At 38.2% G+C, this 16,367-nt stretch overlaps 1 protein-coding gene across 4 annotated transcripts in view; it reads left to right on the plus strand.

Annotated features, from left to right (window-relative positions):
* TNPO1 (transportin 1) overlaps nucleotides 1-16,367 on the plus strand; it is a 69,543-nt gene that overhangs the window by 6,648 nt on the left and 46,528 nt on the right. For 2 of the 4 annotated variants that reach the window (XM_053969022.1, XM_053969023.1), the window contains exons 2-4: nucleotides 10,932-11,114; nucleotides 11,290-11,403; nucleotides 13,871-13,946. In XM_053969022.1, the coding sequence (XP_053824997.1) occupies nucleotides 11,299-11,403; nucleotides 13,871-13,946 (181 nt within the window). In that variant the 5' untranslated portion in view covers nucleotides 10,932-11,114; nucleotides 11,290-11,298. Of the gene's footprint in view, nucleotides 1-10,931; nucleotides 11,115-11,150; nucleotides 11,404-13,870; nucleotides 13,947-16,367 lie in introns of those variants that run through there. The other 2 variants (XM_053969024.1, XM_053969025.1) reach the window with 1 other exon arrangement.

The raw sequence follows: 16,367 nt of genomic DNA on the forward strand, positions 1-16,367 counted from the left end.
TTTAATTTTTACTTATGGTAGTGCCCAGAAGCCCTACATATGAGGCTCTAACATGTCAGGTGTGTAACAAAACAGCTTTTTCTTCATATGGTTTACAACTGAATTACAAAACAGAATATAAATGTTTTCCAGTAGGCAAATACAGGGAGAATAAGCAGTATAAGAGAGACTTAAGACCTCTGTGAATATTTCACCTAAGGAGAATTTCCACATAAAATGTGAGAAAGGGCAGAAGGTATCTTGGAATGCCTTTTGTATTACACATTTTCAAGGGTATCTTATGAGAAAGCATGGTGCAGGTCAATAAATTGATCCTCAAGGTGAAGATCATAAAATCACTAGCAGGAAAAAAAGCCCAGCATTATGATAAAGTATAAGAACTGTTATATCAGGGAGAGATGTTAATTTATTCTCTTGGCTATAGACAGTTTGGCCTGTGACTGTAGTTTAAACTCTTCATAGGTTTATGTTTCATGTACTGAATGCATTACTTTTTAAAGACAAAGATGATATGTAGAATGCCAGCAAGTTTATTTAGTGGAGTTTGTGATTTGCAACTGGTTTTTATTAAAACTGTATTTAAGTGGCCTTCAGTTTGTTATATGACCTATGCATTAAGGCAGATTGAATTATTTTAAATTTAGTTTCTCCGCTAAATATTTTTTTTTTATCTTTGGGCAAGGGAAAAAGGAAACCAAACCTTTAAAAACCTTGAATTTTTTGTTTTGTATTGGTTGTCTTGTTTAATACTGTTTATAGTATTTCAAGGAAATTAATTTACATGTGTCATTTAGACTAAAGAACTGATCACAGCAACTAGTCTCTGATTCAAATACATTTTAATATCCTCCACAAAGCAACATAAAAGTATTTAAGTTACTAAAATATAAAAAACTTATAACTTAAGAATTACAATTAAATTCCTCATCTACTTACATTTTTATATGTTCAGATTCTTTAAGCCTATATTGCTTTTCTAACCAGAATGCATAATGTACTTCTAATTTAATTTTTGGTTTCTAATGTTCCTTCTTTCATGAAATGCTGCATTTTAACCAGAAAGGTAAAAGAATTGCTAAGGAGACTGGTAGCAAGTTGATTAAGGCTGCATTAAACTGCCCAAGGAATTTTATGGGATCATTCATCTGTACAGTAACAATCTCTCTCTGTGGAGAAACAGCTATGTAGCCACTTCAGCACAGAAGCTTTAGGTAAGGTGAATTGCTTGTCTTCAGACTTGCTTGCAATTTCCTTTACACTGGTTCAACATTGCTTCAAAACTGATCTCACAGCTACAGTTGTGAGAATACTTTTTAATAAAAACAAGGCTAGAAATGAGAGAATACAGTAATAACTAAACTGTTATACTTTTGTTTTTAAATTGCTTCCTGTATTTGTGTCTTTTTTTAACTAGACAGTATAAGTCCACAGTCTACCTGTAATTAGTGATCTCTTAACACTCATTGCTGAAAAGGGCCATGAAGATGTGTGTAGAGGAACTCCTAAGGTTTTCTTCCGTGATGTCTGTTGGCTTCAAACTATAGCAACTTGAATATCTTGTTTAATTGGAAGTCTGAGACCTCTCTAAAGCCTTATCTTCACATGTCATATCCAAGAGCATTTAGAATATGACTGAATATGCTTAAACTGAAAAAGTTGAAATATTTTTCCACTGGCCATTTCTATTAGATATTCACTGCGCATCTATTAATTGAAATAGTCTTCACTCCTAAGATTATGCTGCTTTCCTTGCCATAATATCTAGTTAGTTTTATTGCTTTGGTCAGATGAAAACTGGAAATTTTCTTTAGGAATTTTTAATACTGTTTTAATTTGCATCAATAATCTGTCTTTGATAAGACAGACATTTCTCTGTTCTTTTGTAGTTGTCTCACAAAATTCCTGCCAAGTTAATCTTGAAGCACTTGGATTGTAACTATTTGTTGTATTAAACATTCAATACATTCAATTCATATAATTTCTTACCATCTGAAAATACTGATATTCAGAGAAGGCAAAAGCATTGCTTTTGATGTATCTACAAATTCCACTGTGTATATAGATGCAGGAACATTTTGGGGTACTTCTGCCTTTATCTATCATTGTTTTTTACTCCCTTGTTCATCTGAGGCTTGAAAAGGAATGTGCAGTCATTCTTTAGCATTCTCATTAAGATCAATAAGTCCTATTTCCTTGTTTACCTTAAAAGTTTTGCTTCTTTGATTAGGGTAGGTGGTGTATCATCCTTTTGGTTATGTGTATGATTGGAGCAGTTGACTGCTCTCACTGATGAACACATTCTCCTTGGGAAGGAGCTCCATTCCAGATCAGTTATTATTTCCTCACTCTTTTCCACAAGGATGTAATTTTGGAATATTTATCTGACATTAAATATTAGAGAACACCCTGTACTCAGGCTTACTGGATAAGATTGAATTCCAGTTTCTTTCTGAAGGTTTGTAGATCTTCCACTTGTGTACCTGCTAGCTCATATATGACTCCACCCATTTATTCCTATGCAGGACAGATAACTGCTCACTGGAGACATATAAGGACTAATAGAAACTGAAATACTGCCATTTCCTTGAGGCAACAGTATCTTAAGAACCTTAGATAAGCCACTTACTGCAGTAAGGAAATTCATCAGCTATGCAGGGAAAAATACACTAGCATTCTATTATAATGACCAGTGATGATGTTTTAGCCAGCACTATTGCTGTCAGTATTGCAAGTATCACCAAAGCACCAATGTTGTCACCAATGACAGATCATACAGTGGTAGTGTCACTGACAGGTGCATATCATAGTGCATGTTCTGTGTGTAAAGGTTTTAAAACACATAGAGTGTTCAGAAAAAGACTGGGAGGAAAGTAGATGAGGGTGTGGTTCTGAATTCTCTGTAAGAATACCTGGGATGCAAGGTATTTTGCCAAGAAGTAAAAATAAAACCTAATCCTGATTAATCAGGTCTTAAGGCTCCCAATATCACTTTTGCCTTGAACCCTCTACTGAATTCCAAATTATGCATCATGGGCTTTCCAGAGGAGACTTCTCAGTATTTTGAGTTTTCTTTATAGTTGGTTTCTTTACAGTGGGTGCATACTATGAAAAGACAGTGGTATGATTTAAACAGTGTAAAAGAACTAATTTTAATAATTTAAATTGGAAGGCCAAAAAATTTATTTTTTTGTATTCGGTTTTCATTTAGCTTTTCTTTTCCACAATAGATTGTTTTTACCTCATTTATGCATCAAAACATCCTTACAAATACATATGCCATTTGACTTGTAATTGTTACTTCTTTCTACTAGCAAAAGGTCTTCAGCACCTTTACAAGTTCTCTTTCTTATTTTGTGAGATTTCTAATTTTTATCCTCTAATGTATTATTATTTTTTATGATTGTTAAGATAGTGTTGTACAAAAAGGAATTTAAATTAGTGAACTGTTTCATGAGGGATATATCAGTGCTTTATATATATTTTGCACAAAACTTGGTTGGTTTATAAGCACTTATATATTGACAACAGTTGGGAGAACTATGATGTGTTTTGGTTTATCATGGTGCAGATTTTTTTCAACATTAGCTTAAAACCAGATCACCATTACTTAGATTAAGGTGTTTTTTGGTTTTTTTTTAATTATGGTGAATAACTTAATTTTAAATAAACAATTAATTATTTTCCGGGCCAAGAACTTCCCCAAATTTGACACTGTCCCATGATGAGGTGTTAACTCCTTTACATTTGCTGTATTTAGTAGCAGGAATGATTTTATCTGCAAACGTTATTATAAAAGAAGAGCAACAGATGTTTATCATGTGCCTATGCCACCAGGGCTCACACACAGGCCCTGTCTGTCTTGGCTGAGCCATTGTGAGAGGAACAGGCACCATGGAGTCTCTTACTGTATGACTTTCCTTCCAGGATGTGCAGGGTCCACCTCCTCAAGAGGAATCATGCATCTGTTAGTGTCTTTATTTTTATTAATTTCTGTTAGTTGATAAGAATGAATGTATGATTGAAAGAAAATGAATGCTAGAATTTCAGGGACTGCATCTCTTTTTTTCACAGCCTTATACCCATCCATGTATATGGGTTTTTTTCAGCTGTAACTTCATTTTTAACTTAAATCTGCTACTTTCCTCAGATGTTTTCAACTGCATTCTGATGTATCACAGGGAACAGGTTCAAAAGCTGTGTATCATTTTGATTTTTATCTGCATCTTGGGGAAGCCTGAATTACTAATTAGAAAAACTGAAGTTCAGCAAAAATCCTCCAGCAGATACAGTTGCTTTGCCTCCTACTGCTCAGAGAAAGAAATCTTCCTGTATACTTTAAGTAGGGAGTAGAATAGGTTTCATATGCACTTGACACTAATAATGCTTAAAAGAATTTTAAGCAGACAAAAAGCGGATGCTGGATTTCAGACATAAAATTTGACAGTAGAGGTTTAAATAAGACTGGACTCTCAAGAATGATGCCTTTCATCCTTTGTACACCCACTTACTCCCTTTACCATTTAAAATTTCAGCTGATTGATCTGGTATTTTTTGTCACAAATTCATGAGGTGATGTTTTTCTCAAACAGCTCTCCATTGAGTTTTAGATTGTTTTTTGACTGCCAGCATTAAAAGTATGTATTGCTGAAGAGGGTCCCACAGAGAGCCAGCCAGAGTAATGACACTCAAACCAATATGGCTAGATGTCATCCTCCTTTATTGTCTAATTTATCCATATTTTATATCTTATTGCCTTACATAATACAATAGCTAATTAACATTCATTGACTAATATAATATAATTACATATACAAGTCACTTATTGATTGGCTGTTATACTACAAGCGTCTGATCAGGTTATAGTATATATATAGATACAGTATATATGACAGTTTTCAGCATCCAGCATTGACTATTGTATTTGTACAAAGATTATTGTCTTCTCAAGGACGTCCTAAATACTTCTAAAGTAACTAAAGTATCTCTGTAATCTGCAGGCCAGGGTTGTCCAGTTCCTGCAAAGAAATACCATCAAGGATATCGTGCCCTTGTTCCATGAGAAATTCCTCTACATATTGCCATTTTAGTATCCAACATGTGTGATTACACTGGGGCAAATCATTAGCCACACACTATTTTTCCACTTGGTATCTCTAGCTGTGGAAATGAAATGATCATAGAATCACAGAATCATCAGGATTGAAAGGGACCTAAAAGAGCATCAGTCCAACCATCCATCCAGCACAACCAGTGTCTCCTCTAAACCACTAAACTACATCACTCAGTGCCAAGTCCAGATGCCTGTTGAACACCTTCAGGGATAGTGACTCCACCACCTTCTTGGGCAACCTGTAACAATGCTTGACACCCTAACAGTGAAAATTTTTTTCTAATATCAGAATCTCACCTGTCTCTGATTGTCATTTCCTCTTGTCTTCTCCTACTGGTACATTTGAAGAGATGGTGAGTCCTTGTCTAGATTAGTTGATCAAAGGCATTTTAAGTCTAGAGATCTTTGCAGTTTTGCACTGTCTACTACTTTATTCAGCTGGACATTTCATTAATGATAAGAATGGTGTTTCATCCTCTCAAAGCAGAATTCAAAATCAAAATGCTTGTGATGATGTTGCAATTGGTGAAAGCTTGGCAGGTTTTTGTCCCTGTAGCTGAGAATGTTATGTGTCTAATTGAACCCTTGAATAGCAAGAGATTTGGGTTTCAGTTCTGACCTGTAATAAGTTTGTGCTATATATTGGTGCTTGTTATCCTAATTTGAATAAAGTCTTGATTGTTCTACAAAACAAGAAATATTAGTGCATGCTGGGGCCAGTCATCCATTTTATCTGCAATGGTGTGATGGTTTTGTACCTTCATATATATGGAAAGTGTATTGCTGTGCTCTTTCCTCTATGCTCATTTGATGCATGAGAAGCAGAGGTATTCATTAAATAAAGAGGGAATGTACTTCTGTCAGTAGAGTGAAATTACAGGCTGTCAAGTTTTCCTGAGTACAATTTCATCTGTTCAATGGGATTCCACAGTGCAGGCTTTTACAGACCTAATCTGCAAAAAGAAATACTGCTCCTCACCTTTGAGAACAGAAGCCGTGAAATCATGGGCAGTGACTGCAACAATAATGAGCCGTAACAGCTCTCCCTTTCACACCCACAACAGTGTAACAGATTTCACGAGCAGATATGTTATTGTAACTGTAGATACCCTCAGAAAAAGTATATCATCAAATTGATGGTGTTCTACAGACAGCAAATCACATAACAGATTTATTTGCCTCGAATATTGAAATGCCAGTGCTCCAGGAAATTTGAGTTTAGCTTCATTACAAGGTGTTGTTGTATGGGAACATTTGTACACATAAACAATTTCTATTTTCATACACAACATAAGACAAAATGAACTCTATCTAGAATTATCTCAGGAGGGTAGAAAGCTAACATTTCTCTCCGTTTCTTCAGCTTATTCTGCTCCTAGACCTACTGACCAGAGAGAATGAATAACAGTAGGAAACGAAGGTCAGTTAACAAATTTGAAGTTATATTACACAATAGGTACACAAATCTGAAGTTATATTACCTCAAAGCCCATACATTTGCTGCCTTGAATGTTGTTGTCAAATTGCTCCTCAGAGGTAGAAGAAATTCTGTCTGTAGATAAGAAAAAAGTTATTTTTTAAGATAGTCTTAACCCTACAAATGAAGCACATTCTTAGTTTGGTACATTTCACAAAACTTTTTTCTTTAGACCAAGGCTTATGATTATATGATGCATCATGTTGAATTTGGTTTATCTTTTGCTAGGTGGTTTTCCTCTTGGTCTTTTGTCACCCAGTGTTACATTGAAGAGCTCTTAAAAATGAGGGGTTTTTTGCAACCTTAGTTACCAGGAAGAGATTCCACTTCATTTGGCAAGTTAATATCCTTTGTGCCAGTCTTAACCACAAAATTCTACCCTCAACAGAATTATACTTGCAATAGTGGAATTGGTTAGTGTTGCATTAGAAAACAGTAAGCCTACAGCTTCTTCTGTCTCCGGTTTCTATACAGCTCAACACACATTAAAGTAATGTTGAGACTCCATCTTAAAAATATTTTTCTAAAGTTTGCTTTGTTTCTGTTTAAAACAATCCTTCTATCATAACCAATCAGCCCTGGAAGAATAAAAAATTAATTTCATAGACATTTCAGTCAGGAACACAAAATCCTTTCAAACTATCTTCATAGCATCTCCTTAGTAACCTCTCTGGTGCTTCACAGGGTCAAACTGTCTTCTTCCTAAGACTATTCAAATTAATTGTGTAATAAATGTTACTCTTGTTAATAATACGGCTGAACTCAGACTGCATCAAATGTTTCAGAATGGATGCTCATTTGATATGTTGGATGTTATGAGGACTACCAGTATTCTTTTGAAGTGAAAGTTTAGGGCATTTCTCCAGGCACAAAGCATTGCAAAATAGTATAGCAGTAGCTATTCTGCATGAGCTCCTTCACATAAACACATTTATTCTGTGTTATGAGAGCTTTTTGTCTGCTTTTCTTAATCTACATCACTCTTAGCTTGACATAAGAGGCTTTACACAGAAAAACTATTATGAAATATGTGTCATTTCCTCTGTGCATACAATCCTTCGCAGAAAAATACTGTAAGCAGTTTGTGTGGAAATTCAGAAGGCTGGATTTTAGCAATTGATTGAATGATTGATTACCATTATTAAATACCAATATTATGGGTTCAATGCCTGAATTTTATGGCAAGAAGAATGCTATTAGAATTCTCTCAAAATTAAAAAAAAAAAATCCCAGTATTACCAATGGAGTAAAACTAAAGAATGGGAAAATTTTTCTGAAGGGTTAAGTGGCTGAAACTGTCTTAACACTTCTGAAAATAGAACTATTTTGAGAATTAAATTCTACTAGAGAATAATTACTTGAAACTAGTTTCAAAACTACTGGGAGTGAAAAGTTGTAGTTTCCAAATGTACAGCTTGGAGTCTATGGCATTTGAGGGATGGGACATCTTCCTAGCAGTGCAGATCTCAGTCTCTTTTCTGGTTGTTGGGAGGGATTTGCACCAGTTTCCTGTTTCATTTGTAAGTGCACTGAGACTATGGAGGTATGGGGTGGGTATTCTATTACAAATCTCATATTTGTTCTGGCTGTATGTGCTTTGAGTGTCAATTAATACTTGTTTCTGATCAGAAACCAGATTCTAATCCAAGTTCCTGTTAGTATCTGTTTATAACATAATGAAAAGCAACAGGAGAAATTAAAAAGACCTAGCACCAAATGCACGCTAATGTAATGGTGCATTTTTTCTGCAAAGAACACTTTGCAGAAAAAAAGTTGGGTTAATCATCTTGGGAAGAAGAAAGAAACAAAGTCTGTCTCACACATTCACAGCTACTACTCTAAAAAAATGGATTTTGAATCATTTAGCAGCAGTACATATTGTAGTCATTTTTTTTGTTTCCTTGTACACCAGGTATGTGTCATTTCAGCCTTAATGGAGAATTCTGAGGAGGAAATGGAAGAGGTCAAGAAAACAGAAGAAAAAAATTTTATGGACAATTTTTGTGGACACTTAAGTAGAAAATTGCAAGATCTGTGAACAGAGAAATATCTTAAAGATAAAGGTGTTTGGGCATATAATTGTTTTGTTTGTTTTCAATATTACACATTGTGATAACAGTGGATTATGGCGAGTGCATGACACCCTGAAGTCTGGATAACAGAGAAATCAAATATTCCTCAGCATTTATAAGGCTTCTCTCTTTGGAGAACTTCTGTAATCTTAAATTATATAGATGAAGTGTGCCAAATTTAGTTCTGCTGCATTTTGCTGTTCGAGTGGGATGATCCAGGCATTCATGCCTTGGGTACTTTGTTTAACACTGATTCTGATTTCCTTTCTATACAAGAAGATTCTTGCTTGGAGAAAACAGGTAGTAGAAAAAAAAAAGGCATAGCATACAGATATATAAATGCAATACAGAAATAAACAATTTTCTCCTTTTTTTTTTTTTTCTGTAATGCTTTTAACCTGAAGGTTTTTTCCTTGTCTCAGTCAAATTATTTTGACTTCTGCTTCCTTTCATAATTTGGAGGACTAGAGATAGGTTCCTCCTCAGGTTTAATACAGGTTTCATATATAGAAGCTGAAGGAGGTACCTCGTCTTGCAGAATATCTTCTCATCTTGACAATGTCTCAAATTATTCTTACCTGTCTTGGAAGATGATCATGTAAAGCACTTAGACATCTTCACTAGAAGTCTTCTGTAGATGCTCCATTCATACTTCCATTTGTAGGCTTTTTTTCTGTCCTTTCCACTGCAGAAGTGGAAATTCTTACCAGGAGTGAATTCTAGTTACATTCTTGGAAAGGAAACTTACATTCTTCTTAGTTATGGATCCATGCCATGCTGCTCTTCCCTGTTCTGTCTCTCAATCTTCCTTTCTTTCCCTTGTTTCCCATCTAATGTTGTTCTTTAGCACGCTTGGTTTCCAGATAATATTAGACAGATATAATCCTTGTGTCAAAATTTCTGAATAGTTATTTTTGAAGCTCTAATCAAGTTCAAACAAACTTGACAGATGTGGGACAGAAGTCTCAAAGAAAAATCAAATTTCTACAACCTTACTGCTAAGGCACAGTTAGGTGAATGGGGCCCAAATTAGCTCTTCCTTGATTTGTTTGCCTTCAGCTATTATCTGTTCCAGCTATGCATGCATCCCAGAAAGATCTCTCCTGCCCATACAGTGGGAGCCATTAACATCAATTTTAATGGTCTGGATCAAAATCCTTTTCTTTTGACATGTTACTATACACAAGGGAAATGAGTGGAGATTCACCCTCATCAGAAAAATCTCATGTAAATCTTGTGCCTATTCTTTCCTACTAATTAGTGGCATGTTGTTATGTACCTAATTTACTGACTTCATCTTGTTTAGGTGCTGCAAACTCTCAAGAGGTGTTCAGCTTTTGTAGTCTCCCAAAAAGTTCTATGATAACTACAGCAGTAGTTGCAATACTGATTTTGTCTTCTTCAAGAAAAGCATCACATAGTAATAGAAGAAAAGTTAGCTGAGGACACTTCTTAGCACCTTGGACTGGACAGTCAGTGTTGGGGAAGTGAGACAAAGACCCATATAGCGAATTATCTGGGATGCATCCTTAGGAATCAGTATTGTTTCCTGCCCTCAGTGCCTCTGAACAGTTGTTAAGGCTGAGATTGCAATATTTCAACTGACGTCTGTACTGCAGCAGAAGCATGTCAATGTTCTCATGTCATGTTTTCATGTCAAGTGAGGTGCTTACACAGTGACTAAAAGTAAGATTATAAAAACCAGATAATTACTGGCTTTCACTTTCACATTTTAGACCAGTTTTAAACAGAATTCTGTTAGTATAATACATAAAAATAACTATATACATACATGTGTAATGCATATTTTACATATATGTATCTAAATTATCAATTTTAACCCGAAATCTCCCGTGATATATTTTGGGGTTCAGTTTAAGATACAGTAAGTATTCAAAGCAGTTTCTTTGGAGTTTGCACGCCCCAGCCTCCCCCTATTTCCATGCGTACTTCGTCTTGTTTTCTCTTTACACTGGAATTGGGAACTTATGAGATCCGTTCAGCGCTCAGCCAAATGACGTAGAAGTGCAGCAGGTACCACGTTCCTGACCCCGGAGTCTGATTTCGCGCCCGCACTGCTGTTCCGCGGGAAGGCGGGAGCCTCGCACTCGATGCCGGGCGCTATCCCAGGGGGCTGGGCCGAGCCCGGGGCGCCCCTTCGCTCCTCGCCTGTCGCGTTCGCTGTAGGTTTCTGTCTGTTCTCGGGTGGGTGGCGTGGGCTTCCCGTTTCCCTTCGTCCAGGATTGAGGTGCTCGCGTTCTGTCGCCCGCAGGCTTCTGGCAGTGTGGGACGCACCGCGGAAAGGCGGACGGCGGCGCCGGCGGCCCCGAGGCGGCCCGGGCGGGCGGAGCCGTGCCCGGCGCTAGGACCCAGCAGGACGCGAGGCGGCTCCTCGGGCCGGATCACAAATTCGTCGTGACTCAGTCTCTGCTCAGCGCGGAGGCAGCGGGAGCAGGTCGGTGTCCTACGTCTATCCAGCGGTTGCTGGGGTGCGTGGGGGCACGAGAGTCGAAGGGGAACGGGCACTGCCGCGCCGCTTCCCTGGCCCGGCCTTCCTTCATCTCCGCCCGCCCCCGCCCGGGCCCTGCCGCGCCGCCAACCGCGGCCGCCTGTTGTCTGCTGTTTTCCAGACAGCCAAGATGGAGTACGAGTGGAAGCCCGACGAGCAGGGGCTCCAACAGATCCTGCAGCTGCTCAAGGAGTCCCAGTCCCCGGACACCACCACGCAGAGAGCCGTGCAACAAGTATCCTTGGCCGAGGCTGGCGGGGCCCCAAGAGTGGGCCGGGGGCGGGCAGGGGGAGCGTGGCCTGCGGGCAGCGGGGCCGGTCCTGCGGCAGCCGGGCCTGCCCGGCTCGGGCCGGCCGGGGAGCCGCCGCAACGCGGAGGGCCGAGCCCTGGCCGGAGCGGACAGCCGTGGCGCGGCGTTTGAACCACCGAGGTGGCCTGTGGGCCCCACTTGGGGCCGCCTTCACCCGGCTGGCACTGGGCACCTGTTGCTAGCCCAGAGACAAGGGCCGCTTTGGGTTTGACCGTAGGGGGCCTTTTTTATTTTTTAATTAATTTATTTATTTTCAAAGCTTGCATTCGAGCGCGTCTCCGCCGATATCCGCAGCTCTTTCAGGTTCCCCCGCCCAGCCCCCAGGGCGGCCAGGCGGGAACGGGGCCCTCGGCCCGGTGGGTCCCGACGAGGGGGCCGGGAGGGTCCCGCGAGGTGTGCCCGCTCTCCCCGCGGCAGAGAGGGGGCGAGCAGGGGCCTCTCGAAGTAATCTGGCGCCGGGATTCGAGGAGAAAGCCTCATAGCTGGTGGGGGTAGTGCCGCTGGCAGAGCCGCTGCCTGCGCGCCCTCGTGGGCCTGCTGGTTCTGACACTGCGCATTTTGGTGCGTGGTGAGGATGTTTTTATTTGTCTGGAAGCTTGATCCTGAAATTCGACTCGTTAAAATTCACGAAAATAGGGAGCTCTACAGTATGTAGCTTGTACTGCTTGTACTGCTTTGATTTGGTGTTGGTGTTGTGGATTGATGGTTTTTTCACCCCGTCCCTCCTCTTCTCCTTCCCCCTGCGCCCCCCCCCCCCCCAATCGCTCTTCATTGTAGAAATAATAAGGAATAGCAAGGTTTTAAGGAGTAAGGATTGAGAAAGCAAAACTTTAAATAAAGACTGATAGAAGCATAAGCCTTAAAAAATTCCTCATCTATTGTTTCCTGCTCATTGAGCTAGCCATAAGTGCTATGAAATTTATTGATGTGCTGAAATTGTATGAGGAGTTTGTTATTTGGATCTCTTTTTATTTAAGGCATTTTCTTGAAGGTCTCCACAGAAGGCAACAGAATTTATTTAAGTAGGTAACAACATATGTGTGTCTGTATACATTTGTATTAAGAGTTTAGCTTTAAGCCAGATTTGCTCTACTTCTAGACTTTTGTAGCAAATGCAGTGAATATCAGGAAAGCTTCTGCTCCTGTCTGAAAGGTGAAGGTCAACTGCATCTTGATCATCTTGTTCTTTTATCTGTGTTTTAATTTTTTAAAATATGATTGCTTTCTTTGAAAAATCCTAAACAGAAGAGTCTAAAGAAGTAGTTGTCTGATAATGCCCCAAGCTTAAACCGGTGCTCTTTAGTATTTAGCATTTCAAAGTGTTTATAGGAACAGTGTTTATAATGTAGCTTTAGTGTAAAATTACACTTTAAAGCTTTGCTTCAAATAATTTAATTACTTCTTGTTTGTTTATTGAGCTATGGCATCATATATGCAGGATGGGTTGTATAAGTGATGCTGTCTGTCTTGATGATGTATAGAACTTGACTGAACAAAAGTCCTTTCAACTAATGCTTGAAATTCTTTTTAATTGATAGTGAAAACTCCCTGCTGTGTTGATGTTGGCTAGTAAAGGTTAGAGGTAAAAGGTTTTGTGCATATATAAAGGTTCCACACGCATACAAAAGGAATTGTGATGTTTGTTGTGTTCTAGGATGCTGTTTAATAGCATGTCTAAGCAGGGTTGTGATTAATGGTTTCAAATTTAAAGTACTTAGTCCACAATTTTTTGTAGAAAAATCAAAAATATGTGTATTTATTCTGCAATGCTGTTTCTTTATGATACTGTTTTAGCAAACTTGGGTGTTTAGGTGTCTTCTTAGTGGGAAGAATAGGTCAGCTAAAACCCTTTGTTAAGTAAAGTTATAAGAACTAGTATGGTTTCAGATATTTTTCAATTCAATTTATTGTATGTTTCATGGAATGAAAAAGGAAAAGTTAAGTGGGTGAAGAAGTTGTTAAGAAAATTGGTCTAAGAACTAGTCTTCATTTCTCAGACCAATTAAGTGTTTTCTCATTAAGTTTCTGTTAAATACAGTTCTTTCTTCTCCTTTCCGTTACTTTTTGATCCATTTGACCACACAGTTGTTGGTAGTGTTCAGCTGCCTGTTCCGGTGACACAGCTTTACAGATATTTTTAAGGATCTGTTAATTTTTATGTCCGTCCATGGATTATCTTTTAGACTTCCCCATAACTAAAAGCTATTGCTTCAGTAAGAAAATTACAGAAACTGTTTTTAGGCTGTTCATGCTCTGTATGTCATGAGCTTATAGTCACAGCTGATTGAAGTGATGTAGCAATACATAACAAACATAACAATCTTTGTATCCAGAAAGTTATAAATGTTGTATGTAAAGATTCAAAACTTTCCTTAACAGTTTTTCTCTTCAGAAACTAGAACAACTCAATCAGTATCCAGATTTCAACAACTACCTGATCTTTGTTCTTACAAAGTTGAAGTCTGAAGGTAAGTTCTTGAGACAGTGACTTTTATTTTACTTTTTTTAGCCTTTAGAAAGAAATGTATTATTTTGCTTCAAAGAAATAGAAAGCTGGCTCTAGTTAATTTGCTGGTTGGTTGAGCTGTCTGTAGTCATGTAGAATTCACTTACGCACTCAGTGGTCTTTATGAGGAAAAAAAGTCTGATTACTTATTGGTACTTGCAGTATCAGCCTTAGAGTGGAATCCATTCTAAATGGCCTATGAAATCTTCTGAGAATGTTAGAGCTTCATACCTCTATTGGACTGCAGTAAAGTTGTGGAATAACTGTGATGAATCATGACTATATACATTCTAAAACATACTGCTAAGTTCAATTATGATAATTATCTCTGTAGTAATGAGACTGGTAAATACTTTGAAGACTACATATTTAGAGTTGTCCAAAGATGTCTGTCATAATCGTCATTCTGAAGATTTAATTGTAGTAAAATACAGTTAGAAATCAATCATGCTGTTTTATTGTTATGGACATTACAGTACAGATTGTATATGGCATAGTGTATAGCCTTTACCAGTTGGTAAATTCAGCCAATTACTTTGTGATCAGGATGTGTGAAAGATTGTCTTCTCAGTGGACTACAGCTATTGTTTTGAGATGTCTTTGATAGAGAAAGGAAAATTTGTTTGAAGATCTGCTTTAGCACATTTGTTTCTTTACATATGTTTGTAATCGTATTTGGTTGTTTGGGTAGTTTTCTAGGTTTTTTTCCTTTAGTGTTTTGCTACTAGTGCTTTTTCTCCCATTTGATGTTTCACGTCTTTGTTTGTGAATGCTTGCTTTTTTCCTTTGAATTAGATTTACTTATGTGTGGCCCTTGACAAAGAATTGTCATGAATGTTTGTCTACATTTTAGGTAGTGTTTTGGTTGTATCAGCTTGCTTCAGGAGGAGGGAAACACAGAGGAGTATGAAAGTATATTTTCCTGTTTGAAGGCTAGAGTATATATAAAAGCTTTTGTGTGTTCTGTGTAGGAAGTCACCTAATAATCTGTAAAGTCTCTTAAGTCTGAGAGCATTTTCAAGACTTGAGTCAGCCAGGATATTGAATCTTTGAATAAGGTGCCAGTGTAGATACCATGTCCTTTATACCATTGCCAGAAAAATTTTAAGCAAAGCAGTTCCAGTAGTGGGATATGGAATCTGTACAAAGGATGTGACAAGAAGGATGTTTCACTCTTTTTTTTGTCCACAAATTTGTTTTCTGACACTTACACGACTTCCTGGTTTCGCTTTCTTCAGTCACCATTTGAGCCTGAGGTTCTAGATTGTCATAGATGTTTGGTGTTTAGTTGTGTGTCAAGATCTACCTTCCTAACAGAACTATTTTGGTTATTCAGTAGTAATCTTTTCCCTTCCTTATGTTTAATCACATCAACCTCTATAGAATTTGATAAAGAGTAGGAGATGCTAGCTGTTGCAAAATGGTTGTGTAAAGCTGTTTTATCTGAGAGAAAAACAGCAGGTTGAGGGGCCAAGCAAGCTGTGAAGAAGTAGCAAGTTAACTTCCAGGGAGCAGTGTTTTGGATCAGATTGCACTGATATGTCTCACAAATACATCAGGTCTATTGTGAGACTGTTGAAGAGCAACTGTTACTTTGGTGATGCTCTTGTCCTGCATCATGACATTTTTAGGGTCATAACCTTTTGTCCAAAGCAACTGTTTTTTCATCTTTGTATCTCTATTTCTAGAAATTTGCGAAATTTGAAGGTACCGTAACCAAGTCTGGTGTTGGTATTTCTCATAGTGTTTGCCAAGTTCTAAATATTCAAATTCTGTCATCTTGCTTAGGTAGGACTATTGAAGAATGGCAGGAGACTGTTGATTGGATTTGCTTTGAATCCAACCAACAGCCCTTCACCTTCCCTCATGCTCAAGTAGGGTAATGAGACTGTTAGAACTGCTGGTCAGCAGCTACAATACTTGGATGGACTCATCCCAGTAGATACTTGACTTCAGTACGACTGAGAAAGCATTCTGATTTCTTCCCTCCTGAAGCGGGTTGTGTTAGCTGTCTGTCTCTACCGCTCTGCCACAGACCAAAGCATGAATATTCATACTGTTAGAAGTTCATGTCTTTATTGAGTCCATACTATTCCAGCAGAAGAAGCAATGGAAATAGGCTTATAAAATATTTGACAGCTTATTAAATAAAAATTAAGGTGTTTTCATAGTCCACGAGAAAAAGACTTTGGCTTGGTAGCAGATAGGAGCTGAGCTTTGATTCAGTTTTTGCTACTGTTAAAACTTCTGCAGAGAAAATGGTGCTTAAGGATACATTTGGGTGACAGCTCCTGAGTGTGGGAATTCTGTTATTTGTTAGTTGAAATGTGTGTTAAATAGTATCATTCTACTGCAGTGAAGATTGCACCAATTTGTCTGTGAC

Source organism: Vidua chalybeata, chromosome Z (genome assembly GCF_026979565.1).
Source record: "Vidua chalybeata isolate OUT-0048 chromosome Z, bVidCha1 merged haplotype, whole genome shotgun sequence".
In the NCBI taxonomy this organism is placed as follows: Eukaryota; Metazoa; Chordata; class Aves; order Passeriformes; family Viduidae; genus Vidua; species Vidua chalybeata.